Source organism: Melanotaenia boesemani, chromosome 2 (genome assembly GCF_017639745.1).
Source record: "Melanotaenia boesemani isolate fMelBoe1 chromosome 2, fMelBoe1.pri, whole genome shotgun sequence".
In the NCBI taxonomy this organism is placed as follows: domain Eukaryota; kingdom Metazoa; phylum Chordata; class Actinopteri; order Atheriniformes; family Melanotaeniidae; genus Melanotaenia; species Melanotaenia boesemani.
In genome coordinates, this window is record NC_055683.1 from 21534593 (window position 1) to 21562263 (window position 27671).

The 27671-nt window shown below is 39.5% G+C and overlaps 1 protein-coding gene and 1 long non-coding RNA gene across 5 annotated transcripts; one reads left to right on the forward strand and one right to left on the reverse strand.

Annotated features, from left to right (window-relative positions):
• The first annotated feature begins 2938 nt into the window (after nucleotides 1-2938).
• Nucleotides 2939-21126, forward strand: LOC121632088 (nucleus accumbens-associated protein 1). Of its 4 annotated transcripts, none has more exons than XM_041973274.1 (8): nucleotides 2939-3616; nucleotides 6434-6591; nucleotides 8604-8876; nucleotides 9167-9797; nucleotides 9937-10107; nucleotides 12849-12954; nucleotides 13133-13230; nucleotides 17492-21126. In XM_041973274.1, the coding sequence occupies exons 2-8, from the start codon at nucleotides 6466-6468 to the stop codon at nucleotides 17800-17802; spliced, it is 1716 nt and encodes a 571-aa protein (XP_041829208.1). In that variant the 5' UTR covers nucleotides 2939-3616; nucleotides 6434-6465; the 3' UTR covers nucleotides 17803-21126. The 4 variants fall into 4 exon arrangements, with proteins under 4 accessions (XP_041829208.1, XP_041829201.1, XP_041829226.1 ...); XM_041973267.1 differs by having other exon boundaries at nucleotides 2939-3612; XM_041973292.1 differs by having other exon boundaries at nucleotides 2939-3612; nucleotides 9940-10107.
• On the reverse strand, nucleotides 7554-26079 carry LOC121632130. Its single transcript, XR_006008879.1, has 3 exons — nucleotides 26004-26079; nucleotides 11523-11526; nucleotides 7554-7566 (listed from the first exon to the last, which is right to left on the reverse strand). It is a non-coding gene; the product is annotated as an uncharacterized LOC121632130 (long non-coding RNA).
• Nucleotides 26080-27671: the final 1592 nt, after the last annotated feature.

Genomic DNA, 27671 nt, shown 5'->3' on the forward strand with positions numbered 1-27671 from the left:
ATTTGATCCAAAGGGAGCATATACTAGTTGAACAGAAGAGGTCCAAGGACTGACCCCTGGGGGACTCCGCAAGTCATGGCCATTCGCTCAGATTCATAGCTGCCGATCATAACAAAATAAATCTGGCCTTCTAAATAGGACCTGAACCAGTTAAGGACCGCTCCAGAAAGTCCAACCCAGTTTTCTAGCCTGTGCAACAGGATTCTGTGCTCTACAGTATCAAACACAGCACTGAGATCCAACAGAACCAGGACTGATACTTGACCAGAATCAGTATTCAACCTAATGTCATTTAACACTTTGACCAGAGCTGTTTCAGTGCTGTGATGAGGTCGGAAGCCGGACTAAAATTTATCAAGATTTCCACTTTCATTTAAAAAGTCATTAAACTGGTGAAATACAACTTTCTCATTAATGATGGAAATAAAAGAGTGGTTAGAGACAGGTCTATAGTTGTTCATTATAGAGGCATCTAGAGTCCTTTTCTTTAGGAGTGGCTTAATAGCAGCTATCTTTAGTGACTTGGGAAAAATGCCTGATGCCAGTGAGCTGTTAACTATCAGTAGGAGATCACTTTCTACTGAGGTAAAAACTGTTTTTAAAAAGTCGGATGGTATCATGTCCAGAGTGCATGTTGTTGATTTTAAATGCCAAGCTATTTCTTGTAGGATTTTTAAATCGACCATGTAAAATTGTGACATAACATCAGAAATATTTCCAGGCTTTAGACACAGACTACTTTTCTTGTTTGACTGTGGAATTAATGTTTTGCCTTTTTTTTTTTTTTTTTTTTTTTTTTTTGCTAAGTTGATAAGGTGGTTGCATTTCTCAGTGGAAAGGAGCTCTGGGCCGAACTGCTTCAGAAGATTAGTAAATGTTTCAATCATAGCAAATAGAATGTGAGAATTGTTGACATTCTTGTTAATTATTTCAGACAGATTGTTATAGTTACGCAGGCTTTGTTTGTACAGCTCATAGTGAATCTGAAGTTTATTTTTCCACCATTTCTGTTCAGTTTTTTTGCATTCTCTTTTTAGGCTGGTAACCACAGTGATGTTTCTCCATGGTGTTTTCTGTTTGCTCAAGGTGCTCTTGATTCTTATCGGTGCAACAGCATTAATTACATTCAAGATTTTCAGATTGAAATTGTCCAGGAGTCCATCAACTGACTCTGCACTGGTTGTTGGTAACATAGCTATGGCCTCCACAAACTTAGCACTTGTTCTTTCAGTAATGTACCTCTTTCTAACAGAGAAGCACTTTTTGTGGACATTATGAGTGATCAGTAAATTAAACAAAATTCAAAAGTGATCAGAGAAGACCAAGTCAGTGACACCATACTGATAACCAAAATATCAAGATCTTTTGAAATAACCAGGTCCAGAATGTGACCTCGAATGTGGGTCAGTTTTTTTACATGTTGCCACAAACCAAACATTTCCAGTAAAGATGAAAATTCCTTGACATTACCATCTGTCATATTATATATGTGAATGTTAAAATCCCCAGTTAAGATAAACGGACAATAATTCTGAAAATTCATCAATAAAATTTGCATAGTATCCTGGAGGTCGGTAGATGATTAAAAATAGGATTTTAAAAAACACACCTTAAAATAAAACTATGATATTTTAAAGAAGTAAAATCACCAAATGAAATCTCTTTACACTGGAATGAATGAAAAGACAGCTTCTCCTCCCCCTTTCCTTCCGTTTTGGCATTTATTCATAAAACTAAAATGAGGGGGTGCTGTTTCATTAAGAACTGTAGCGCCTGTGTCTTTTCTTAACCATGTTTCTGTCAGAAAAAGAAAATCTAAACTCTGAGAAAAGATGAAGTCATTAACTAACAGTGACTTGTTGGACAGAGACCTAATATTAAGTAAAGCTAGCTTTATGAAGTTTACACTGGGTCTCTGTACAAAGCTATAATTTTGTACACATGTCATTCAGGTTGTAGTCTGCAAAGTGCAACAGTGTCCACTGGAGGTCTATTAACATATAAGGTGAATTGATTGGAAAATAATTTCACTAGAGCGGCTGAAAAGAATCATAATCATAATATCAGTAAAGTTGTTTGAGTAATTATATTAATGCAAAGTTATCTATTGAACTTAAAGTAAAATAAAGTGGAAATGGAGAAAAGATAACAGAATATATAAAGAAAAAAGAATTAAGAATAAGGAAAAATAAATTAATAAAATCAATAAATGACAAAAATACTAAAACATTTATATTTATTTCTCTATATAATTCCTTAATTATTTCCAGATTTTCAATTATTTATTTATGGCACTCCTAAAATTCCATATTTGCTCCAGCTGTTGCCATATAACATATAAAAGATAGGGCCTACAAAAATATGCGCTGTGCCTCCATCTTCACATAGAAAAAAATAATTATTGCAGTGTCTAGACTGCAGCGAACCCACCTGTGATTAGGGTTTTACCATTTTCTGTGGGATGAAGTGACTGCCTGGTTTACAGCATGACAGATGAGTAAATATGCGCGTGGTGGGTGTAACAGCACTCCACAGTTTGAACATATAGCTTCAAATGTTTACAGTCAGCAAGGGTTTGTCCCTACTTCATATGCACGTTCTGAGTTAATTCAAGTTAAATAAGTTCACAGTGTCGCGCTTGGCCTACTTTTCGTAATTCCTCCGTTCACACGCGGAAAGTGAGCGTGAAAGAGAGGGTGAGAGACGGTCTTCTACTGCAGGCTGCTGCTGTGCCAATGCGCCAACAGTCTCCGACGTGGGATAGGTCTCCCCCCAAATTGAGGCTGCGCTCCAAACGATCATGCGATTGAATGACGGACGCGTCATGCTTGTCTTCCTCCTCCTCTGCTCTGTGCGATCAGTGGCTCTGTGTTCCGCAATCCCCTGGGATACTGTACCGCCCTCGATGGCTCTGCTATCGCCGTTTCGCTCGCACTGAATGGCTGCCTGGAGCAAGGAAAAACGGGGAGAGAGAGCGCTGCGTCTCCTCCTTTGAACCAACGCTCTGCATCAGCTTCCCAGCTAGGGGGTGAGTGTCTTGTTTTCCGTTGTGTGTGAGGCATCCTGCCGGGGCTTGTGTGATGATCCACCGGCGGCCGGTTGAAGAAGGGGAGGGCGGAGGGTTAAAGCCGATGGCTATCGGGCCAGCAGATACGGCACAAACTTTGGATTAAGCATGCGACCAAGGTGACGGATTCTGATTGAGGCGTCCCCAAACTTTCTTTAGCCTCCCCAGTCCCACCAAAATTTAATAAAAATATTAGCCCCCCTCAGCGTTAGCGTGTTTACATGCTTGACTTGAAGCTGCTCAGAAAACATGCGAGAATGCAGTGGCAGTCAGATTTTTTTCTTCTTCTTTTTGGCCCGGCAGCCCCTTCGAGAGCGCCGGTTGCAAAGAATTGTGCCTTGTTGTACTCCCACCCCCCGCTCCGTGCCGCACTGGTTCCGTCTGGCTCGCCCTCAGCTGCTGCGTGTCCTGGGATGACCTGTTGATGTCGGTAGAATGGAGAATGGCAGGGGGAGCGAATTCCCCCATCACCAAAATATTTAAATAAGCAACATTTTGGGCTTGACACCCGGCGCCGCAGCACGACTACCTCGTCCGCTCAGGCAGTAAGTGTCTTGTTTATCTTATGAGCGCGAGCTATCGCGGAAATGCTTGACATTGTGCAGCAGGGGGCGGGGGGGTGATGAGTGCGCGTGAGGTGGATGGTGCGCCGGGGCGAACCCAAAATATTTAACAGTAGCGTTAGCTTAGCCGTTAGCCACCTTCTACAGGCCCGCTGCGGATGGGAGATGGCATGAAACATTTAAGCTCTGCCAACCCCGGGCGGCATATAACCGCCTAGCAAGCTGAAAATGGTTTAACGTAGTCCCACCTGAATGCCGTTTGACTCCACGTAAACATAAACACACAGTCACTCTCAGTCAGCTATAACCGGGGTTTGCTGCCATCCCGAGTTCCCCAGTTCCCGAGTTCCTACGATTATCCCTCTCTCTCTTTCTCTTAGACCGGATCACAAAACGGTCATCGGGGTGTGTTAAAGAACTTCTTATCTGTCCCCAAACTATCTAACATCCCTTCCTTGTTTTAACACTTTTTTTTGTAGACAGGAGTGGAGAGGTTAAGAGCTTCGTGAATGGCCCCTGCTTTGATATGAGTAATCATAAATCTGTTCTGCAGCAGTATGTGTCTCGACTTGAGAGGAGCAGCACAGGTATGCGTGCATGGGCACATGAGAACCAGGAAATGCCTATAGAGGGACTGAATTGTGTGCCAGCTGCTCCAGTGACTCCACAGTAATCACCCACATAGCGGTGCTGCTTTCAGTCACAGAACTGGATTAACTGGAAAGCAGTCAGACAGTATAAATTTTGAAATGTGTTGAAAGCGTTCCCATCATAACACAACACAGGCTATTTGAATGTGGGCAAAATATTCTTAAGGCATGCAATGAAAAGTTTGAAATCTTAAGTATGTTGCCAGTATGTTTGACCTACTTTCCTCTCTAGTCTGGTTGGTTTGAGATCTAAGCCACAGGGTGAGCTTCATTTCTTTGCATTGCTGCACTATATTTAATGGCATAAAGACCTGAGATGATCCCTCTCATCTTTGCAGGCCCCACTGCCTCTCCTTAGCATAAAGACACACATGTACACACACACACACACACAGAGTCACATTCTCTCTCCCTGTCAGGGCAAACTGTGCAAACACACCCTGCACTCAGCCCAGTGTTTGTGTGTCTTTATGTGCATGCATGTGTATGCTCACTGCGGCTCACCAAACTGTAAACAAGCAGTATTGTCTAATGTCTGTGTGTGACTCAGTGTGCCTTTTGTGGGTTTGTTTGAGTTTGTGTGTGCGCATCTGTGTTTTAGTATGAGGGAGAGGGAGCTTGAGTGAGACGGAGACAAAGAGAGCATTTCTCTTTACCCTGGAGCCTGGCGAGGTCCCAAATGAAAGGCTTTGGATATGATGGGTTGGCTCACTCCGGCCCCTCATCAGTCAGTCACACCAAAATTGGTTGTATATCTCTGACAGGGTGGGCTTCAGTTGGTTTATTCTCACAATATCAGAGTATCTAATGCCTATATGCCTGTGTGTGTTTATAGAGCAGCATGCAAGTCAGGCAAGAAGCTCTTAGCTATGCATGCGCACTATTGTGTGGTGCACGCCTGTTTTCTTTTCTGTGTAAATACGAAAACGATCATGACTGGTCTTCTGCTTCTGCTAAGAGTTTGTGGGCCAATCAGTGGATCCGTTGTATTCTCATCTTTTACAAATGGGCTTAGAATACATGTGAAGTATAAAGAATATATATGTGAAGTACTGAAAATGCCACCACTGTATGTATACATGCTAGAAAATAGCTGGTATATTTCTTTAGTGTCCCCACATGTCACATCCACAGGATCACTGGTTCAGGCCTAATGTAGCAGTCTAGGAGAGGGTAGAGGGCAAGGGGGTATGTTTGCTTTTAGCTGTTGACTGAGCTGAATTGAAACATGCAATGTGGTTTTTGTTTAGGCCACACTCACTTTCACACATAAAATGAAAGAACATGACCCAGTTATCCTAGGACCCACAACTTTATAGCATACGGAAGACAGAAAATGAAAACAAAAAAAAAAGAAGAGACTTTTACTGAGCCTACCCCTGGCAATAACTTCTGCAAGGCAGAAGTTATGTATAGGATTAATTCTATGAAGATTATCCATGAAAGTTTTAACAAAAACTGCCAAGCTGTCTCCCAAAAGCCTCCCTAAGGACCATATGAGGGTATAGAATTTTTAATCAGGGCTGTATTTCCCTTTTACTAAAGGGAATTTTTTATAAATAAAGTAGCCGGGCAGAAATACAGTTGACTTCCATTTGATTATGTGGAATTAGTTTGAAGTGGTGAAACATTATCAGCCATTCTTTTGTGTCTGTTACTAAAACTCTGATGTTCCTCTCATGTTTTTCTTTAGGTCTGCTCACTTTGAGTGTTTTGTCTTTTTACACAGCCTTGTTACATTGCACCTCCTCCACATACTTCCTACTGAAACGCTCCTCACACAGAGAGGGGGAGAAAAAAAAAAAGCAGCATGAGATAAAATGGTTTTTTGTCATTGTTGTGAGTGTGTCTGTTGAAGTTATCCCACTGTGTGGCCTCGATCCTGCTCCCAGCCGTGGATAAAGCAGCGGAACCCACAAATCAAAGAGCTGCTGCTCTCCAGTTATCATATGAATAATGTCACAGCACAGCCTTGCAGCTCATCAGATTAACTGAAGTCTAGAGACAGCCCTGTCCCACATAAAAATCCTCACCCAGGGGTACAGTCAAGCCCTCCTAAATGCTGCTATGTTTCTCTTTTTAAGTTAAGCAACAGACAGGGCTGGGATACAACTTATTCACTCCCTCTCTCTTTTTCTGTCTGTCTTTCCCAGAAAAACCCTTTGGTGGTGTGCGTAGGCGCACCATGGCCCAGACCCTCCAAATGGCGATCCCGAACTTTGGCAACAATGTTTTAGAGTGTCTGAATGAACAGCGACTGCAGGGCCTCTACTGCGACGTCTCCGTTGTGGTCAAGGGCCATGCCTTCAAGGTACTTACAGTATATGATATCTAGTTACTATTGTCCTCATAATGGCCGTGGATCTTAGATTATAAGTGAAGGTTAAAATTGAAGAGGTTCAGATGGGAGTGTAAACAAACAGTCTTGTGGCTCTGCAGCAATTATGTTGCAAGAAGTATTGATGCCTTTATGTTTCAACAGAGGTAATGTTTGGACTGTTGTGGGGGCAGTTGTACTGTAACGTTTTTGTTACTTGGGTGGACAATGCATCTTTTATCATTCTGTGTTTGACATACTTTCAGTGTGTGCAAGTTTTCTTTACAAGTATTCTTGGAAATCTGTCCTTTCAGCTGGAGCGTTGTGGGTCATTTTAAGAAGCGTTGATCACCACTAGCAGGACCAAGAGTTAGCGTCTAGGGGAGGAATTAGGTCTGAGCCTTGGTGATTTTAGTGTTGGGTTCAATTTATTTATTAATAACATATTTATTTTCATTTTAGAAAACAGTGCCGTATCCTTAACTGCATGTTGTTCTTCACTCTCATTTAGAGTCTTTGTAGCAAATAAACACACCAAGTGTTTAATTCATACTTTATAGGAGACTGTAAAATTAGTCATTTTGTCATTTTACTAGACATGCTAATCTAACATAGAGTGTGAGCATATAAGAGATTAATTTGAAATGTTTTATTTCCTATTGCCAGTGTTAGAATAAAGCTATACATTGTATTAAAATCTAATGAAAAAATAAATAATGGACCTTTTCTCTGTGTCCCAGTTTTAGGTCACAAAGGTGTACAAACCAACAGCTATGAATCACTATGACAGTTGCTTTTTCTTTTATTTACAGAACTCAATAACTGTATTTTGGGAATTATACTTCTTTTAAAACCAGTTAAATTAATACTTAAATAATTTAAAGAAGCACTAATAAACTTTGGGAGATTTTCTCAGTGAATTCTCCCCCTAACAATGGCACATTTTGCATCCCGCCTGTACTCTGAGCTCTCTCCAATCAGGAAAGTAAATCTGATACTGACCCATGTCTTATCTCTTACTCTTACTCTCTTTCATTTCCTTTCTTCCTGCAATGATGTCCTCTTGTGTTTCTGTGGTGAGTTAGCCACGATGCATGCACTGGAAACAGCCAGTGTTCGTATCTAATTGTTGGCATGCGATGTGGTGTCGTAAAGCGAAATGCTGCGGCAAAGTAACGCAGTGTCCCAGACAAAAAGTTGTGAAGTGCGATTTATCAGCCTCTAGATGCTGCTTGGCAACAAAGACACCAGGAATGTACGTAATAAATGTCACTGTGCTGTCAAAACAAGTCAGAAACCCATATTTCTAAGGTCAGAAAGGTATAGTGCTACTTTAAAGTCTGACTAAATTTAGCTGAGTAAAAGCTGGCAGAAATGTTATTACTTTCCTCTTTTCATTCCCTTTATCCACTTTATCCTTCTCAGGGTCGCAGGGAGCTGGAGCTTATCCCTGCTACCATGGCGCTTAAATCATCCATGCCCACACACAACAACACACACTCTACCATCAACCCTTATTACAATTACCACTAACCTGTGGTAGGACACCCACGTGAAAACAGGGAGAACATGCAAACTCTGCAACTAAGAATCAAGCCGGTACTTTTCTGTTTTGTGGTGGCCATTCAAACCACTGCAATATAATATAATATAATATAATATAATATAATATAATATAATATAATATAATATAATATAATATAATATAATATAATATAATTCATACTTCTGTCAATTATAAGCCATCTTTTATTTAGGTAAAATGTATTTGCAGCTGCTTAATTTATAAATTACATAAACAGATTTATTGGAAAGGTGTATATTATTCTAGCTGCTGCCCAAGATTTGAATGTGTGCAAACAGCATACAATTATCAGAATGAACGGAGGGCAAAAACCAAATCTTTTTAGTTGTGTACATAAATTTAAGTGTCACACCCTAAGATACCTCAGCATAAATCACCAAATCTAATATACAACACCTTACCTGCTCCTCTTTTACTTCAGGCTCACCGTGCAGTTCTGGCTGCTAGCAGCTCTTATTTCCGGGACCTTTTCAGCAGCAGCAGCAATGGTGCCGGTGGCAGCGGCAATGAGACAAGCCCAACCATCGTAGAGCTCCCGTCGGCTGTGCAGCCCCAGAGCTTCCAGCAGATTTTGGCTTTCTGCTACACGGGACGTCTCAGCATGACAGTGGGAGACCAGTTTCTGCTCATGTACACGGCTGGCTTCCTGCAGATTCAGCAAATCATGGAAAAAGGCACTGAATTCTTCCTCAAGGTAAAGCTAAATAGTTTTTAGTGTGAAGAATTGTTAAACCTGAGAGGTAACAGAAGGAAATCTTGGATTTACTAAAACTTACATGAAAGAATATCATAGTGCCAGAGCATGGAATCTATAAAGAAATCAAAATCTCTTACTATGTTAGATTTATTAGGATCTGTGTTTTGTGACAGTCTTTTGGTTGTAATTCCGGCAGGTTAATGTTGAGTAAACTTACTAAATATTTACTGTTTCGTTAAAGTTAGTTTGCACGCTGACACAAAACTAATATACACATTTATTTCCAGGTATCCTCTCCCAGTTGTGACTCCCAAGGCCTTCATGCAGAGGAGGCCCCGCCTTCGGAACCCCAGAGCCCTGTTACACAAACGAATAACAGTGCGGCCCGGCCCACCTCCAGCCTGACGCCGCTCCCGCTGGTATCACGCGTGAAGACGGAGCAGCCAAGCAGCCAGCTGGAAGCATCTGCTCCTTATTCTGTGGTCTGCACCCCCGTTGCCAAGCGGCTGTGGGAGGGTGGCAGCAGCAGAGACGGAGGTGGGGTAGGCTCGGGGGGAGGAGGAGGGGCCAGAAAGGCAGCTCGTTATTCCCAGGAGGCGGTGCGGGGCAGTGCTATCCAGAGTCCGGGATCCCTCGGACTGGCCATGTGTATGGGTGCTACTACAACTGGTATGGCGGGGATGGTGGGAAGCGGCGGGATTAGCGGCAGTGCTGGGACCAATGGGAGCTCTGCAGCAGGGCTGGGCATGTCGGAGGGTGCCAGCCCCGGCACCCTGAGTACCTACGCTAGTGACTCACCCATCAGCTACCACGATGATGAAGAAGAGGAGGAGGGGACAGATGAAAGTGCTGAAGAGCAGTACAGGCAAATCTGCAACATGTATACCATGTACAGTATGCTCAACATGGGAGCTGCAGGTAATGGATGAAATGATGGTTTAAGGTTTAAATTCATCCTTACTTGCCTTAAGATGAACCCTCCTTTGCGTTCTCAGTTTTCCGGTTAATAGTAATAAACATGAATGATGTGGTGTGTGGGTTTGTTGTGTTTCTCCAGCAGCTGGCGAGCGTGTTGAGGCTCTACCAGACCACACAGAGACGCGGGGTCGGATGCGGGGCCGGGATCTTACGTGTCTTCCCGCGGAACTCGTTGCTCAGATAGGCAACCGCTGTCATCCCAAACTGTACGAGGAAGGAGACCCTGCTGAAAAGATAGAGTTAGTTTCAGGTATGTGTGTAAACAACATTTGCAAGTCATTTATTCATTCTTACTTTAACTGAAAATAAAACAAAGACCACTTGTCAAAGCCCACAACTTCAGGCCACAAGTTAAAACGGCTATCACTCCTTCTACAAGTTCAGGTTCAATCTGTGGATTAAAATCCAGAAATGCTGCTACTTCTTCTGGACCTGAACCTTTTGTGTAAGATGGATATGTTGGAAAACTTTTCTCTGAGACTACAGAAAAAAATATTTTTAGAAATCAACAACACTATGTTCTTTTGCTAAAGAGGACAGGGATCATCATGTTTAATATAAACAGACAGTTAAAGGGAAAATAAAATCTTGCAGTCATGATGTTATGGGAATACAGTAACCTGCATATCTGTGAAAGCACCATTATTGCTAAGTACACCGTCTGAAGCTAAGAACAAAACAACAAACCAGTAAAACTGCTGTTCAACAGACGTGTAAGCTACCATAGTCACTAATGCAACCCAAAATCATTAGGGATGCAGACTTTTATACTGTCCACTGATATCAAGTGGGTTAGTTCCTTTCCTCTTTCGTCCAGAGGACACAGCATCCATAGTTTTCTTTTGGGTTTGGCTTAGATAATAGAGCGGCATTTTTTAATCTTCTTCACTTATGGCTTCTTCTTTACATGATAGAGCTTTAACCTGTATTTGTGGATTGCACGGGGAACTGTGTTCACAGTGATTTCTGGAAGTGTTCCTGGGCCCTTGCTGTGATTTCCGGTAGAGAACCATGTCTGTTTTTAAGGCATGTCCCAAAATCTATGAGCATCCAGTTTTAACCTTCGGACTTGTTCCGTTCCCTCTGAATCTCAGAATTTTTGGAAAATATTATACACTGTAGATGGCAGGATCTTCATAGTTTTCTCAATTTTACACTGAACATTTTTCCAAAATTGTTCCCCAATTTTTGGATGCAGTTTGTCACAGATTAGTGAATTTTTCCCCATCTTTATATCTGAGAGGCTCTGCCTCCCTGAAATGCTCCTTTTATACCCAGTCATGTTACTGACCTGTTGCCAATAAACCTAACTAGTTATTAAATGCTCCTCCAGTTGTTTTTAATTTGTCCCAGATGCTCTTCCTTCTGTTGCCACTGTTCCAACTTTTTTTTAGATTTGTTACTACGATCAAATTCAAAAGTAAGTGAACATTTTCCATGAAACGGCAAAATATTTCACTTTCAACATCTGATATGTTGTTTATGTTCTACTGGGAATAAAATATGTACTTATGAGATTTGCAAATAATTGCATTCCTTTTTTATTTGCATTTTACACAGTATCCAAGCTTATAAAGCAGGGGTGCCCAAGTCCCGTCCTCAAGAGCTGCAACTTTTAGATGGATCCCTTCTCCAGCACCCTAGAGTAAATGAATGGCTCGTTACCAGGCTCTTCAGAACTGAATGACATGTGCATGAGGGAATGCTGCCATTTGGTTCAGGTGTGTTGGAGAAGGGATGCATCTACAAATTGTAGGATAGTAGCTCTCGAGGACTGGACTTGGGCACCCTTGTTATAAGGAACTAGAGCTGTAATTTGTTTGAGAATGTTTATTTTCTTTATATTGTATATATTACATTGCCATGGCCAGGACTGTTTCCTCACAGCAAGAAGGTTCCTGGTTCAAACCTCAGCTTTTCTTTGAAAAGTTTGTTTCTTTTCCTGATGCTTGAGTGGATTTTCTCCAGTTTCTTCCCACAGTCCAAAGACATGAAGGTTGTGGTTATTTATGATTCCTCTTCATTTTAAATAGCTTTGAGTGTGAGTTTGCTTGATAGTCTGTCTCTTTGTTCATGTGATGAACTGACAACCAGTATATGGTTGGATGAATAAACTTTATTCAGTTACTTAAATATTTGATATTTAATCTTGGTTTAGTTTGAAAAAACATATACAACCTCAGGACTTTTCAGCTGTGAGTGCTGATTTAATGTTTCTATTATTACAGGTAAAGCTGAGGTATAAAATAATTATGTTGCAGTGAAATTCCACTGATCTAAACAGAACTAAGTAAAAGGCACTGACATGCATACACATATTAAGTGGAAGCTCTCCTCAGATGACTGGGCTTGGCATTTAATTACAGGACTGTGTTGCACATGTGACTCAGTGTGTTTATGTCAAGGACGTCCTGTGATAATGTCTCAGTACAGGCTGGGTTACACCTTTCACTTTATAGACATGAGTGGGTGTGGGTATGAAAGGTGAGAATGAGAGAGAAACACAAAGACATAAAATAAGCAAATTAATCCATGAAAAACAGGTATTGTTCCACAGTTACATGTTCACAGAAAAGAAATGCACTCACAGATGCCAGTATCACCATTCTTATCCATTCTTTGATTGAGCATGATTGTACACATACTCCATGTAAAAAAAAATTAAAAGAAATAAAAAAGACAAGGTGAAAAGAGTAAAACCTAAATAGCAAAGAAGCAAACTTTAAACCTGTGATATACAACCAGAGCACAGTCTCCTTGCACTAGCTACAGCCACAGAAATGTGATATGATTCACAGTTGTTGCTAGATAAGCATTCTCCATTCCTTTAAATGACAACAAAGCTCATGACCTTATTATTATAACCCACTTAAAACAAGTTAAAATGCCATGAAGTGAGAAGATAAGGCCTGAAAAGATAATCAGTACTGATGATTTATGGTTCCATTTTTTGTGGATTGTTTATTTTCTCTGTACGTGCTTTATTTGCAGGTACTTCTGTGTATATATCACGAGCCCAGCTAATGAACTGTCATGTGAGCGCAGGGACCAGACACAAGGTGCTGCTGAGGAGGCTGCTGGCTGCCTTCTTTGACAGGTTTGTTTCTTCTATCTGGGTCTATTTCTGCAAATGTTTCATGTAATGTTAGAAAGAGCTTAGATTTAATATAGAAATAAAAGTTGTTTTTATCTGCAGGTTTGAGAGGGATGAAACAAGTAAATTTATTTTTGCTTCCCTCTGTTCTGTGCAACTCTTTCTTGTTTTGATGTATCAGGAATACTCTGGCCAACAGCTGTGGAACAGGCATCCGCTCGTCCACCAATGACCCGAGCCGCAAGCCCCTAGACAACAGAGTGCTGCATGCGGTCAAATGTGAGCGTGCACGTTTTGTCTCTCTCTCTCTCTCTCAGTGGGTGTTTGTTCACAATTGCACAAACTATTTGCATGTAATGTTGGGTTTGGGCAGAGGCATTCATCTTGTACATAAACATATGATTACCTACTGTAAAGCATTCTACAACACACACTAATGCCCAAATTCCTTTAAGTTAAATGGGCATTTTATAAGGCTACAGTGCTAAGTGTTCACACCCCTGACAAAATGCCAGGTTTTTCTGAAGTTTAAAAAATTGAAACCAGAGCAAATCGTTTAATTTTATTTTTTCTCCTTCACTGCGACCTATAGCCTGTGTAATGCAATCGGAAAACAAACAAAAAAGCTGGTTGTACGAGTGTGCACATCCTTAAACTAGTATTTTGTTAAAAGCACCTTCTGGTTTAATCTCAACAATCATTTTTCTTGGGTAGGCGTTCATCAGCATGACACATCTTCCCCTGTTTGCTTTCTTGCTTCTTTCAACAAAAGACATTCTTTTGTTGATTTGGACGTATGTTTGGCTCAAGCGAAAGAAAAGCAACCCAAAGCATAATACTGCCACCACCATGCTTCACTGTGGGCATTGTGTTTGTTTGAGGATCCGGTGTGGGAGTTCTTTGGTCCAAAAGTACCTTTTGGAATAGTAGCCAAAACATTCACCCTTGGTCTAATCAGATCATGGCACATTTACCCATATGCCCTTGGGAAACTTGATTTTGTTTTATTTATTTATTTTGCAAGTTGCAGCTAGGTGTAGATGTTTGTTTTTGTCCATCTTGCAACCCTACCTCATAAACCAGACAAATGGAAAATAAAGGAGATTGTTTCACATGTCGTACACAAGTGGTTTTCACAAATTCCTGCAGCTCCTTCAGTATTGCTGTAGGTGTCTTGGCAGCCTCCTGACTGGCTTTCGTCTTGTCGTTTCATCACTTTTGGGGGAGGACATCCAGTTGTTTGTCCTGTTTTGTCATCACATATTTTCTCCACTTTTTGATCCAATGTTGTGTACATTTTTTCTCTATCCTTCTCCTAACTGAAACTTTTCAACACTGAGATGACACGGATGTTTTGAAAGTTCTCTGCAAACCGTTGCATTTGCTGTAGCAGGCGAGTAAATGCCTTGAAAATCTAGAGCAGCTGATCTTTATTTGCATTAATCAAAGTCTCTTTAACTGATGGCAGGTGTGTATCCAAAATGACTGAATGTTGTTATTAAATCAAAAGATGCTTAAACAAAATAGTTTTTCAGGTGTGTACACTCATGCAACCAGCTTATTGTGTATTTTTTTACTTTAAGATACTCACATTTAAGGAGAGAAAAGTTTTGAAATGCTTTGAAATTGGCATTTTAACAGGGGTGTGAACACTTTTTATCCACTGTACTTTAGGATTGGCATGTAAGAGAGATCATTTAGTATTTTAAACTATATTTGCCATTAAGAAAAAGAGTTGTAAAGAAAATTGTATTAGCTCACAATTCACATAGACAAAACACTAAGCTCAGACTAACTAAAACCCCAAAGGTTAGCAACAGAATATCACATCTATACCACAAGGTGTGACATACATGCCTGTTGTGTGATTAAGAATAAATCATTTCAGCCTCAGCCAACAATGTGGGGTAGACTTTTATTCAGGAAAGTGTCTTCTTCTTTTTTAGCCATCATCCACTGCTGCACAACCTCTGAATTGTTGCAAAGTTGCTCACCCTTTAATTATTGACTGAGATGGCCTGCTGTGATTGGTCAGAGCTCTGCTGTGACAATCTTAACAAATGTGTTTTACTATTGTTTAGGGGGAATATTTGCAAAATATATTAATTGGATAATAACTCAAAGTGACCACTAGAGAGCAATATTCAGCCCCAAGAATGATTACTTTTATTGCATATTCTGTACCAGAATACTACTCTTGATAGTTCGGTTAAATTTTAGCTCGCTGTATTAAGATGAGCAAACTTACCTTCTGCATATCTCCTTAGCAAACTCTGACAGCAGGAAATCACTCAAGTTATATGTCTGAGTAATGGTGGTGCAAGAAATGGCGCTGTAAATATCACTTCATCTTTTACACTTCAATCTTAAAACCAACTAAGCTCTGCAGTGTGGCAAATATGCTGATGGAAGTAAACGAGAAGTTTGCCTCATATCTGTCTGTTACTCCTAAGGTACTGTGGTTGTTTCAGTCTGCAGTTCAGGCTAAGCCTATTTGCTCTATTTTTGTATACAGTTATGAGAGTGATTTTAATCTCAGATAACTAAGGAAGTGGAGATATTTGTTCCCCAAAATGTTTAATTACTCCTAAAACTTGGTGCTTTAATATTTAGAGGTGATTTAATTTTTCACAGTGCATAAACATAGTATTCACCATATGCATCTGTAGCTATAGCAGAATTATGATGCAGCCTGCTTTACCATAGACCAAAGAAATTGCCTTTAGTCTTCTTGGTTTGTTGTTTTCACACCATATTGCTTTGCTCAGAGAAAATGTTTCTGTAGAGGGGGAAAGAAGTCTAATGTAACAGGCTGTTACTGCATTTTTCAACCAAAAAACTAAAATTATTATTCAAATCTGACTGTTTTCACACTTTTTTTATGTTTGTGAATGGGAATTGTGAATTCCACCTACTTGTACCTGTTCATGTTGGAGATGTGCCATAACGGAAGTGTAAAAAAATCACACCCACACTAATGAAACCATGTGCAATTCATCAATGCTTGAAAACACTCTGACTAGGATGTTTAAACCTATTTCAGATGGTAGGAATTTAATCAGGGGTAGTGAGTTTTTGGTATCCCAGCAATAAAGTCATGAAAAGCTAAATACACCTGTCATTTTGAAGGTTTTGTTAACAAAAAAAAAAAAGTTTATGTGGCCCATAGCAGATTCTAAAGTTTGGTAACTACAACCCGGAGGAACAACAGTGTCTTTATAATATATGGTGCTGTTTTAACAAAAATGAAGTCAAAATACAGAAGCAATGTTAAAAACTAAGTACATGATTCAACAGCATGTGGAAACACTTTTAGCAGCAGTTACCTGAAGTACTCTTTCTACATGTTGTCAGTCTCATCGTTGTGAAGGAAATTTATCCCACTCGCTTTATAATGTGGCTTTAGTTCAGTGTTTCTCAGTCTTGGTCCTCGGGGACCACCGCCCTGCTTGTTTTAGAGGTATCCTTCTTTAACACACCTGACTCAAATGAATGGCTCGTTAGCAGGCTTGCAAAGAACTTGACAAGCGGTTCAGAGTTGGACAGAACTGGTCCCCAAGGACCAGGATTGAGAAACACTGCTTTAGTTCATTGAGGTTTGCAGATGTTTGGTAATGCTCAGCTCTCCTAAGGTTAAGCATTTCAACCATGTGTAGACAGATGGCCTCACATTCATGAATTGTTCAACAGCTGCAAGGTGTCCAGGTCCTGTGCCTGCAAAACATGCTCATATCATCACCCCTCCACCACTGTGCTTGACAATTGATATGAGGTGTTGCTGCTCATATGATGGGTCTGGTTTTATTCAAACATGGTTTATGGCTAAACGTCACCACACATCTCTCCAAAAGAGGTTGTTCCCAAAGTCTTGGAGTTTGTTCAGATTCAACTGTTCATTCATGCTGATTTTAGTGAGAAGAGATTGTCTCCTAGCAACTCTTCCAAAGCAGTCATATCTGTTTTGTCTTTTTTTAACTTTACATTATAAACCTTTAACATTAACAAGATAACTATGGCCTGTAGAGTCTCAGTTGTAGTTTTTGCAGTTTCTCTGAGCAGGGTACACTTGCTGGGACGTGGAACCCTGGGTCAACTGGATTGTTTTCCACTTAATGAATGAGCTTTCTTATTGAACTCCTTTTGTATTTTGGCTCAGTTTTATGTATGATAACAACAGTAATATGTAACGTGTTGTTCATCTGAGGCTGTATTGACATTTTAAGAGCTAAATGATTTTTTTTAAATAACATACAAATGCATAAAATCTTGATATTGAAAGAGGAGCACTTTCTTTTTTTACATGACTGTAATTATAGCAAATTATTCATATTGCCTTATTGTAGCAGAGAAGAGTGAATCTAGGGAGATAGAAACACTCAAGCCCTAATTTAGACGTAAAAAAATGTTGTATCATATACACGTCCTTTTAAGGAAACTACAAAACTCTTAACTTTGTCTTTACCCATGTGTGTAGAGATTACAGCTGAACTTATTTCTCTACACATTCAGCCTAACTTTGTGTTTTTCTTCCTCGTGTCAGTTTATTGCCAGAATTTTGCCACCAGCTTCAAAGAGAGTGAAATGAACGCCATCGCAGCGGACATGTGCACCAACGCCCGGCGCGTGGTGCGTAAGAGCTGGATACCCAAGCTTAAGCTACTGATGGCCGAGAGCGACGCCTACTCTGCTTTACTCCCCGACAGCGTCAAGACAGAGGAGGACACCCTTGGGGCAGATCACAGCTTCGACCCCACCTCTCTGGAGGCCGCCGGTGGAGCCGGCATGGAGTCAGGCGGCTCTTTGGGTGAATCCCTGCCTGGTGTGGGCGGGGATGGAGGACAGTTATTTTGAACATTGAGCCCCGGGGAAGGTTGAAGTTCAGTGACGCACATACCCGTATTCCCCAGTTGTGCTTGCCTCCTCACTCCTTGGCCCATGCTGATCTCTCACATCTCAACTGTTTGTGCTACACTGCTATGGGCAACAGCTGTTACCCTGATATAACCAGGACATATATATATATATATAAAATATATATATATATATATATATATAATTAAAAAAAAACTTACAATATTTGCTTTATGACTGTAAAAAGGAGTTAGTTGAGGAACAAGAGAGTTTAAGAGGGTTTAGCTCCTCTTGTCTTTTTAAGGTGTGAGTGCATCCACTGTTGCATATTGACTACATTCCCTGAAGTGCAGGTGGTAGAGGGAGCTACTAGTGCAGCCTGAGGAAGAAGGGATGGCTGGATGGACAGGTTAGAGGTAAAGCTGACGAGTATAATGAATGTAAGTGTCACTGGCATTTTTCTCTATGCAAGCCTGACAACTTGTGTTCCATCCTCGGGAAAAGAACGAAATCTAAACAAAATGAAAAGAAACATTATTACAGAAGCTTAACACTACTTGTTCTTCCTCCCCTTACATCTTCCTCTCATCACCCTGCGAGTATTCTTCAACCCACCTCACCTTTTTCTCAAGACCAGAGAATCTCACCTGGGTGTTTCACTGTGCCGTCTTCTAGCAGTGATCTCATCTTTCTGTTTTTCTAAAGTTTCCTCATGTTTCTCTGTGACCTGAAAAGTGAGAGGAGGAAAGCTTTTTACCAAGATGATTGTAAAAAAAGATTTAGGGGCAACAGGTAATTAAAGATGGTCATATTTTTAGAAGACACACTATATTTATACAAGCGCCCATGCCTAGAGCGGTGTGGGGAAAGAGAACGAGAGGGATTGTTTTAGAATCTCGATATTCAGCTTTTAAAGAAAGAGCTTTTGTCAAATAAGGAAAAGTGCTATTTTTGCAGGAATATAACAAAGCAGTCTTATCATAGGAACCTCTGTTTATTTTTATTTTACAGTGAAAGCGATGGAATAAGCAGTCAAACTGCTAAATTTGACACATATCATCTTCCGTTCACTGGCTTTAAAGGAATAATAAGACTGCTTGAGATGGCTTGACTGTGTCTGTGATAGCCCTTTTTTTTTTGTTAGATTGTGGCCTGCAACGTTTGCCTCCTTTAATTAAAAAAAGAAAAACACTGGCTCACAATTTTGAAGATAACTTAAATGTGACATTGATCTTACAACTCAGCTAGCTTTGTCTTTGTTCAAAAATGATTGAAAAGTCATTAACCGTTATTGGATAATAGGATGTGCCTTTTAATTGAAACCAGTAAGCAGAAGCTGACGAGGTGCAGGATATTGCTTGAAGTAAACCAATTTTTTAAATGGTACTATTTATGTGTACCACATAGTTCTTTGAAATGGCAAGCTTGTATTGTGTGTCTTTCAGTATGTTGTTATTTCTTCCATCTTTTGCACCTCTTTAATATTGGAAATGGGGAAAAAAGGCTTTATTTGGAATTTGAAAAGATTTTTGCACCTTCTGTGAGTAGTAGAGTGGTGGTTTCTGCACCTTAATGAGAAGAACCAGTGGTTCATGCACCTTTTTGAAAAACGCTGTGTAGCAATGAAACCCCTTTAGGTGGAATCTGTCATCCCCATCCCTCACCCCTCCAATTCCTGCCTGTCTTTCTTATATGGAGGTGGCACAAACTCCTACTGTAAATAACCAAGAAGACTGTTGAGTTAAATCCCAAGTGTTCTTCCTTTCTGTCGCTGGATGTGTCTGGTTAAGAAATGTAAACATATGATCTTTTTTTCCCTTTATGTTTGAATGCATGTTGGCCTGTCAAATGTGGGACAGTACAGGAGACTCATTATTCCTATTGCAGGTGGATAAAAGTGAAAGTGGTAAGTGTCTGACTTGGAATGTGTTCTTAACCTCAAAGGGAGTGCTTTCTCCCTGCTGTAAGGCATTTATAACAAGGTTCTACTTTTCTGGAGATAAGCAGGAAGCACACCATGCTTCCTTGTCAATGCTGTTTGATTTGAAACAGTATATTTTGCTGAAAATATAACAAGAAACATGATATTACATATATTGTAACTCAGCATATTTTTACCGTAGCTAAAGATTGACTTGGAGGTGTGTGGACAGAACAAAAATGCAGTACCTTACGAGCATTTAGTAAGGATAATAACTAAACAACCTCAGCTTTGCGTTTGACTGTGGATGCCACACGGGTACCCCTAACTAGTGTACCTCTCCAGTATCTTTTAAGACTGTTCTGTGCTTCCTGTAATTCATGCATCATTTCATGTTTCACTTCCAAAAGTTCAGCCATGTGTTTCAAAGAGAGGTAAAGCAGTGGTTTAGTTTCTTTAGCCTGATCTATGATATGCATCTTTGATTTGTTTATTGGCTGACAAGAGTTTGTTTTGTTTTGTTTTGTTTTGGGTTTTTTTTCTTGGTTTAAAACTGTTTTTATTAAGACTGCAGTTAGAAACATGGAAGAAATAGATGGATTTCACAGTAACCATCGACACACACACTGAATGACTTGCGCTCTTTTCTGAGTCATCACCAGTGAGTCATCAGTGACTCTAAAGGGGTCGCGTTATATACAGAACATACAGTAATCACCACACTGCACACAGCATCTCTCATCTGTTTACTGTTGGCGTCAGTTGAAGTGGGAATAAACTTGGTTACCGTTACATGTAAAAGGTTTTGTCAGATTTCAGAAGGCCCTCACTCTTAACCTTCTTGCATCATGCTTCATCTTCGTGTTTGTTACTTTTATGCCTTCCTTTTAGCGTGTTTAAATTTGTGTACCTTTCAACATACGTGTTTACACTTCACGGAACATGTAGACATACACACTTGAATGGATAAGATGTGGCACGGCATGAGGAGTCTTTTGTCACTAAACAGTACATATATAAATATGATTATATACATGTATAGATAAATACTGTATATTATATATAGACGCACACGTAGAGATCAGATTGTTTGTTGTGCACTCGCAGCATGAGGTATATATTTACCCAGAAACAGCGCTTCTTCACAGCCTGTGCAGTAGCCGGTCTGGCCATGTCTTTTCCCTCTGTAATCCTGTAGCACCAGTGGACCTCCTGTACTGCTCATCCTTCTCTCTGTGTTCCAAGTGCCAATAACTTTGTGAAAGCCCTGTAACTGTGACCCAACATTATCAAAAGTAATTGCACATTAACGACTGTAAAATAAAGCAAATCATAGAAGAAAAAAAGAACATGTCAATACATGGATTCAATAACGAATATCTTAATAAAAAAATTTGTAACAATTCCTTGGCCTCCTCTTTTGCTGAAATATCTAGTTTTATCTTCTAATTGAGTGTCCTATAATCAACTGGCCTCTTTGCTTATGTTCACATAGGAATCTTGTAAATATTTTAAAAGCTTCATAAACGTACAGATTAAAAAAACATGCTTGCCATTTCTTCTTCTTCATTCACACTTCAGTGCTCTCACCTGGCAGCTGCCTCGTATGGCCACCTCTCACACAGCTGTGTTGGTCTTCATTTGATTATAGTTTTACTTTGACACTCGAGATAAAGCACTTTGCATGCTTGAAACAAGCAGTTCCCTCATGAGTTCGTAGATGACTGACATGTTATATGTGAAGAAATTAAACTTTGTTGTACATAAGAAAAGTATGTTAACCTTTCTGTAGCTTCCTTTTCCACAATGTATTGCATTTTTAAATACATTTTCTTTCACATTTTTAGAAAAAGTCATGGTCATGCTAAAAGAGTATGAGTGGTTGTCTCTTTGTGATGGACTGGAAACCTATCTGTGGTGTACTCCACCTCTTCCTTATGTCAGTATGAAAAACTGTTTAAATTAATAATAATAGTAATGAGAATACTCTTATGTCTTTACCACAAATTAACAGGGTATGTAGCAGTCAGGTACTACTAATGAAATGCATTTGATCAGTTCTTCATTAGCACCACTATAAGGTAGAAACTTTACCACTCTGGAGCATTCAGGTGTGTTAACATAATGCCAAGGAGGAAAGACATCAGTGTCCATCATTCTACAGTGAGACAGATCATAAGTGAAAAACATTTACAGAAGTGGAGTTCAGCAGCAAGTTCACCCCAGGGTCAGATGGTGCAATACTCAGAGAAACTGCACAAAACTAATGAGCCTACATCTCTGAGTCTTTAATGTTAAAGTTCATGACACAACAATTAGAAAAAGACTGGAAAAGTATGGCTGGTTTCAGAGTTTTATCAGGAGAAATACTTTCTGTAAATTAAACATTGCATCATAGCTTTTGTTTTTAAACGTGCATCTAAAATTAAAAATAAAAAAACAAAACCTCTGGAGCAATGTCCTTTGGACAGACAAGACCATCATGCACAGTGCTACATTTGGCTAAAGCAAACACATCATGAGCACTAGCTCTTCATAACAACTGTCAAGCACAGCGTTGGAAGGGTCAACTCTGGGTCATAATTCTGAGTCAGATGTGAGACCATCTGTCAAATGGCTAAAGTTTGGCTGAAAATGGGTCTTGCAACATAACAATGATCCCAAACACAGTAGCAAACCTGAAAAAGAATGACTGAAAAAGAAAAGAAAAGAAACAAACTTTAGAAATAAATATTTGAGACCAATTTTTACTCTATGTGTATTGCAAAGAGTGCTGTACAAGTGAAAGAGAAGTTTGTGGTGTCATGTTGAAATCTTGTGTATATGTGTGTTTGTTCGTACACAATTTCATGTCTAGGGACAGCTGTCAGGACCACAGTCTTTAAGGGAGTCTTAAAGACTTTTTTATCCAAAAAATAAAAAAAATAAAAAAATATTTATCATCTCAAGTGAAACTAAACTCAGTGTTACAAACAGAGCATTATGTGCATGTGAGCACACTGTGCACTCACTCAAAATGTGCCTTTGTTTTTGTTGAGGATATTGATGATAAGTTAACAAGTCCGAAGGAGAAAAGTGATAAGCTGGATCTGCATAGCAACACAGCAGCAACAACACAGCAAAAAGGCCATATATGATATTTATATGTATAAAACAGTTTTTACCTGTCTACAAAAAAAATCCAGTTTTGTAGTAAATAAATAAATAAATAAATAAAATAAAAAAATAATTAAAAAGCCTTTAAATGTTCACAACCATATACCTTTACTATAATTAAAATACAACACTCAAGAAGAAAAATGGTCAATTTTACTTGTGGTGCTTCAGCTGAAAACAAACCAAAAAAGTAGTAGTTTAATTTTTAATTTGTATTAGATCAACAAATTCAAATTCAAAACTACAAACATTTTACTGCCTACATGAGATCAACTTGTTGAGTACTGTTTCTCTATATGTAGACAATAATCATTGTTTTCAAAGCAGAATCAAGTTGCCCTGATTTCTTTTGTTAGTGCACCACCAAGTGTTGAAAATCATCAAAGCAGCATGAAGGAAACAATAGGTTCAATAGGTGAAATTTTTACCTTGTTATAATTATGCCTAGCAATGAAGGAGAAGCAATAAAAATGGACATATTACGCTCCACCCAGTGTAACTTACCTGTTTTTCCATCTGCAGAATGGGACCACAAATACACCAAAACTGACCTTAATTTTTTAAAAAAAGAAAAAAGACAAAAACAGATTAATTAACAGATTAACAAATTATTTATACCACCAAGAACCAGTAAACACTAAGCAGTGGCAGTGGCTCAGATGTTAGAGCTGGTCATCCAATAACTGGAAGGTTGGCGGTTTGATTCCCACTCCCCCAGTCATCTGTCGTTGTGTCCTTGGGGAAGACACTTCACCGTCCTTGCCTCTTGTGTCAGCATCGCTGGTGTATGAATGTGGATATGAATGTTAGGTGGTGGTCGGAGAGGCCGCAGGCGCCGATTGGCCACCACGTTTTTGTCGAATAAAAAATGGATACAATGTAAAGCACAATATAAAATCTAAAAAGTTATTTGAAAACTATTTTGTTTTGTGAAGTACATTTATTAGTGAATAGTTGAGCCTATAGTAAGCAGTCTAGGAGCAAAGAGCTCATTTTAACTATGGGAAAATAAATAAATCAGTAATTCCTCAGAGTAAAACAACAATCAAAAAGTGAAACTGACTTTCTTTGAAAAGTGTTTGAACACCAAAACATAGCTATCCATTCATCCATCGCTCGAATATTCCAATAAAATGTGGTGATGAGGTGCAATTCTCATCTTTTTCTCAACAATTCATAATCACTATTAATAAATATACAGTAAGGAGAAAAATACTGACAAATATGTAAACCTAAAAAATGTATATGAAGTTTAAGAAAATTCTGGAAGTTTTTCTGTCCATAACTGAGCAAAAAAAAAAAATGTAAGCAAACTTTGTTACAATGATCTTGCTAACTTCTTTAAATTGCAAAATCCATCCATCAATCCATCCATCCATCCGAGGCGATGAGGAGATTCTGTCCCTGATGTCCATGTGATGCTAAAGAGGCTTGTCAACCAAGACAGCCCAACAGCATCCAGAGCTTTAAGGAATTCAGAGCAGATCTCCCCCTCCATCTTACTGACAACATTACGACTACAGCTCCAGCTAGCCGCCTTAACAACAGAGGTGTGGAACACAGCCCACTCGGACCTAAAGTCCCCCTACTCACCCTGGAGGAGGAAGCTGAAGCACTTTCTGACAGGAGACTCTGCCAGACGTTCCCAGCAGAACCTTATAACACGTTTGTATGGTTCTGCATTCGATTAAACTAAAATGAAGGTAACGATTACAGGTCCCATTTATTCAACAATATCATATGGGTTTCAGAGTTCCAACAACATTGTTTTTAAAGTGTATTGCCTTTGGGTAAAAGGGTAATGTCAGTATTTAAGTGCATGAAATCATGCACTTATGCTCAAGTTGATATTGTGTGATGAAATCGTGATCTTGTATTTAAACAAAATGACTTAAAAAAAAATTATATGCACTGCCTCTAGCACAACATGACAGCACCTGTGTCCAACTGGACTCAAAGCAGTCTGACTATCACTAAATTATGACGCCCCATCTTGTTTGAATTCATGCTGTTCTTATTCTCAAATGTAAGTCGCTTTTGATAAAAGCGTCTGCTAAATGACTGTAGAATAGAATAGTAGAATAGAATTTAGCACCAGGGCCAGTGGTTATTTCCCTTCGTGAGGTCACAAAGGGAAAGATCTCAGAATCACTCATTTGAGCACACGTTCACTAAAAGTGCAAGACGCGAGTGCGAGAGGAGACGGACTTTTCTCATGTTTGAGTCTCATACACAGGCTATGAGGACACATATGACTGTTAGAAAACCTTTAGAAAGTGAATTTTGCATAATATGGGAACTTTAACATAAAGCCTTACTTTGGTTTAATAGTGACAAATTACCTGCAGTGTTTCTCAGACTTAATATTAAAATTAAATGTTACAGGAAATATTAAGGTCACCAAACTAAACATGAAATACTCCAGTCCCATAGCTCCAATGGCTTACTGACCTTACTTATCCACACAATATATTAACAAAAATCCATTGAATGAACAAGGTGTGGCCTTCTAATGTTTTATTTTTCACTAAGAAAATATGTTTTAAAATATTGTTTTAAAGAAGATTTTGATGCCTCTAATTTTTTCACTTTGTTTTCAGGCTCCATGCTAACATACCATCTAAAGGATGACAAATAAAAAAATAAAAACATTCATACACTTTAACTTGTCTGTGTGGACATTGCTTTGATTTAACAATCACACAGGTTCTGTACACAGAACCTTATGGACCCCTTGTGTTCTTTGGAGACCCCCTTAAGGCCCATTTATGCTTGTCTCGGAAGACAGATACACAGACGGACGGACAGTCTCGGGAGTCAGGGAGCTCAGCTACCCGTTGCTTGATGCAGAAGACGGAACACCACCGAAAATCTCGGGGGCAGTGCTGAGCAGAATAGCAGGGAGGGAAAGAAATAAACCAGAGAAGAAGAAGAGGATCAGGAAGGGAACAAAAAGCAGATGAAGAATGAAGACGAATACAACAACTGTAATTGCACAAGCATTTGAAGGACTATGTGAATGTTAAGAGCATGTTGGATGGTTGGAAAAAACTTTATAGAGATACCTTACCACCGCCAAACGGTGTCTGAAACTGACGTCGGCTCACATGCCTGAGCTCTGAACTCTGCCCGCTAGTGGAGGAATTGACTTAACAACCATGGCAACGCAAAACACGCATGGAAGCATGAGGACGGCGACGCATGACAACGTTTAAAACGGATGTTGCTATTTACGTACATAAGGGAGCATAAATTGGCCTTTAGTGGGTCAGGGACCCCAGGTTGGGAACCACTGGAGGCAAACGGCTTCATTGTGTGCTTGTTATCAGAGTGTGTGTGTGTGTGTGTGTGTTCAAAACTCTCTTCAGTGCTACACTGCTATGACATTGTAAATCATTAACGTAAAATCATGCGACGCTAATCCCTCAGTCTCAAACAATTTATTGAAACAAAAGCTAACAACAGCGGTGGATTTACCACAACATAAAATGTTAATGTCTCCATAACATGTCATGTGTTAGGAGTCATCTTGTTTTTATAATGTCAAAATAAAAACAGAAGAGGAATGTTTTACAAGTTGTCATTAAAACCTGAACATTTAGTGGATAATTCATAGTTTAAACACTTAATTTAGTTTTTTTTTTTTTTTTCTTGTTAGAGAGCAGCATGTTTTGCGATAAACACTTAAACATTGAACAGTTGTACATGTGCATTCAAAAGTTTAGAGAAAGTTAAATTAAGTTCATATGTAAAGATTATAGTGCATTTAGGCACATTCCGACACCATACAAAAACCTGAATATCTTCATATTTATATTTTTAAAATGTGGAACTTTAAAAGGGCTCCAACCTTATCAGTATTCTTTAGGTTCAGTCCCAAAAAGTGACCACAGGAGGGCGCCATTGATCTTTTTCTACACTAGGATGTTGAAACACCAAAAATGAAGCAAAGTACCCTCTGTGAGAAAAACAAGCTGCAGGGATTCAAAATTGAGTGTACTAAGACTTCAACAAAGATACCATTGGGTGCTATAGCAAAATCAAACGTGTGTCTTTAAAAGGCTCAACACATGTTAAAGGCACAAACGTGGTTTAGTTTTTGTCATTAAGCTATCAATGTGTTTTTTCATAATTTTTTATATATTGTACCTATATACTTATTCTACAAATTATTCTACACAGAAGTTATAGCAGGTTTATAAGTTGCAAACACTGAGCAGTTTTCCTCTGCCCCTAATGCCATGTTTAAACTACATTCACAAGAGAGACAACTGCCTGCATACCACAAATTCCTTTGTATGTAAGAGAAGCCTGGAAAAGAATGAAAGAGTAAAAAACTCACTTCCTTTTTTCCTTTTAAGAACTAAAATTTGTTGGTACCACAATCTTTTAAGTGAGTGAGTTTTATATGTTTTTATAGCTATATTAGTAGACAGTGGAGCCCTTATAACTTTCATGAAATTGGGAAGTACTGTCCAGATTGTGATCAAAGTCAGTCCACAGATTTCTGTGCCCAAATATGGTCTCAGGGAAGTAGGCTGACGTAACCCTCACTACTGTTGCTTTAAATGGCCCCAGGAAGCAAGGGCTCCCACACACGTCATGGGTTTTCCTCAGACAGGCCACAAGAGCAGGATGTGCTTAATATGGGCATCTGTCTGTTAACCTCCACCCCTCCTCCTTGTTTCCTGCTAAAGGAAGCAGCACACTGGGGGATGGGTGAGAAAAGAGGAGAGCTCAGACAGCAGTATAGTCTTCTTGACTGCTCCAGATACAGGAGTGGAATGGCATT

Excerpts from the sequence above, each read along its gene's own strand:
- LOC121632088 (XM_041973274.1), top strand. The coding sequence starts at position 6,466 with ATGGCCCAGACCCTCCAAATGGCGATCCCGAACTTTGGCAACAATGTT. Across the intron at positions 8,877-9,166 it reads GCACTGAATTCTTCCTCAAG|GTATCCTCTCCCAGTTGTGA; the intron begins GTAAAGCTAAAT and ends ATTTATTTCCAG. Across the intron at positions 13,231-17,491 it reads AGTGCTGCATGCGGTCAAAT|TTTATTGCCAGAATTTTGCC; the intron begins GTGAGCGTGCAC and ends TCCTCGTGTCAG.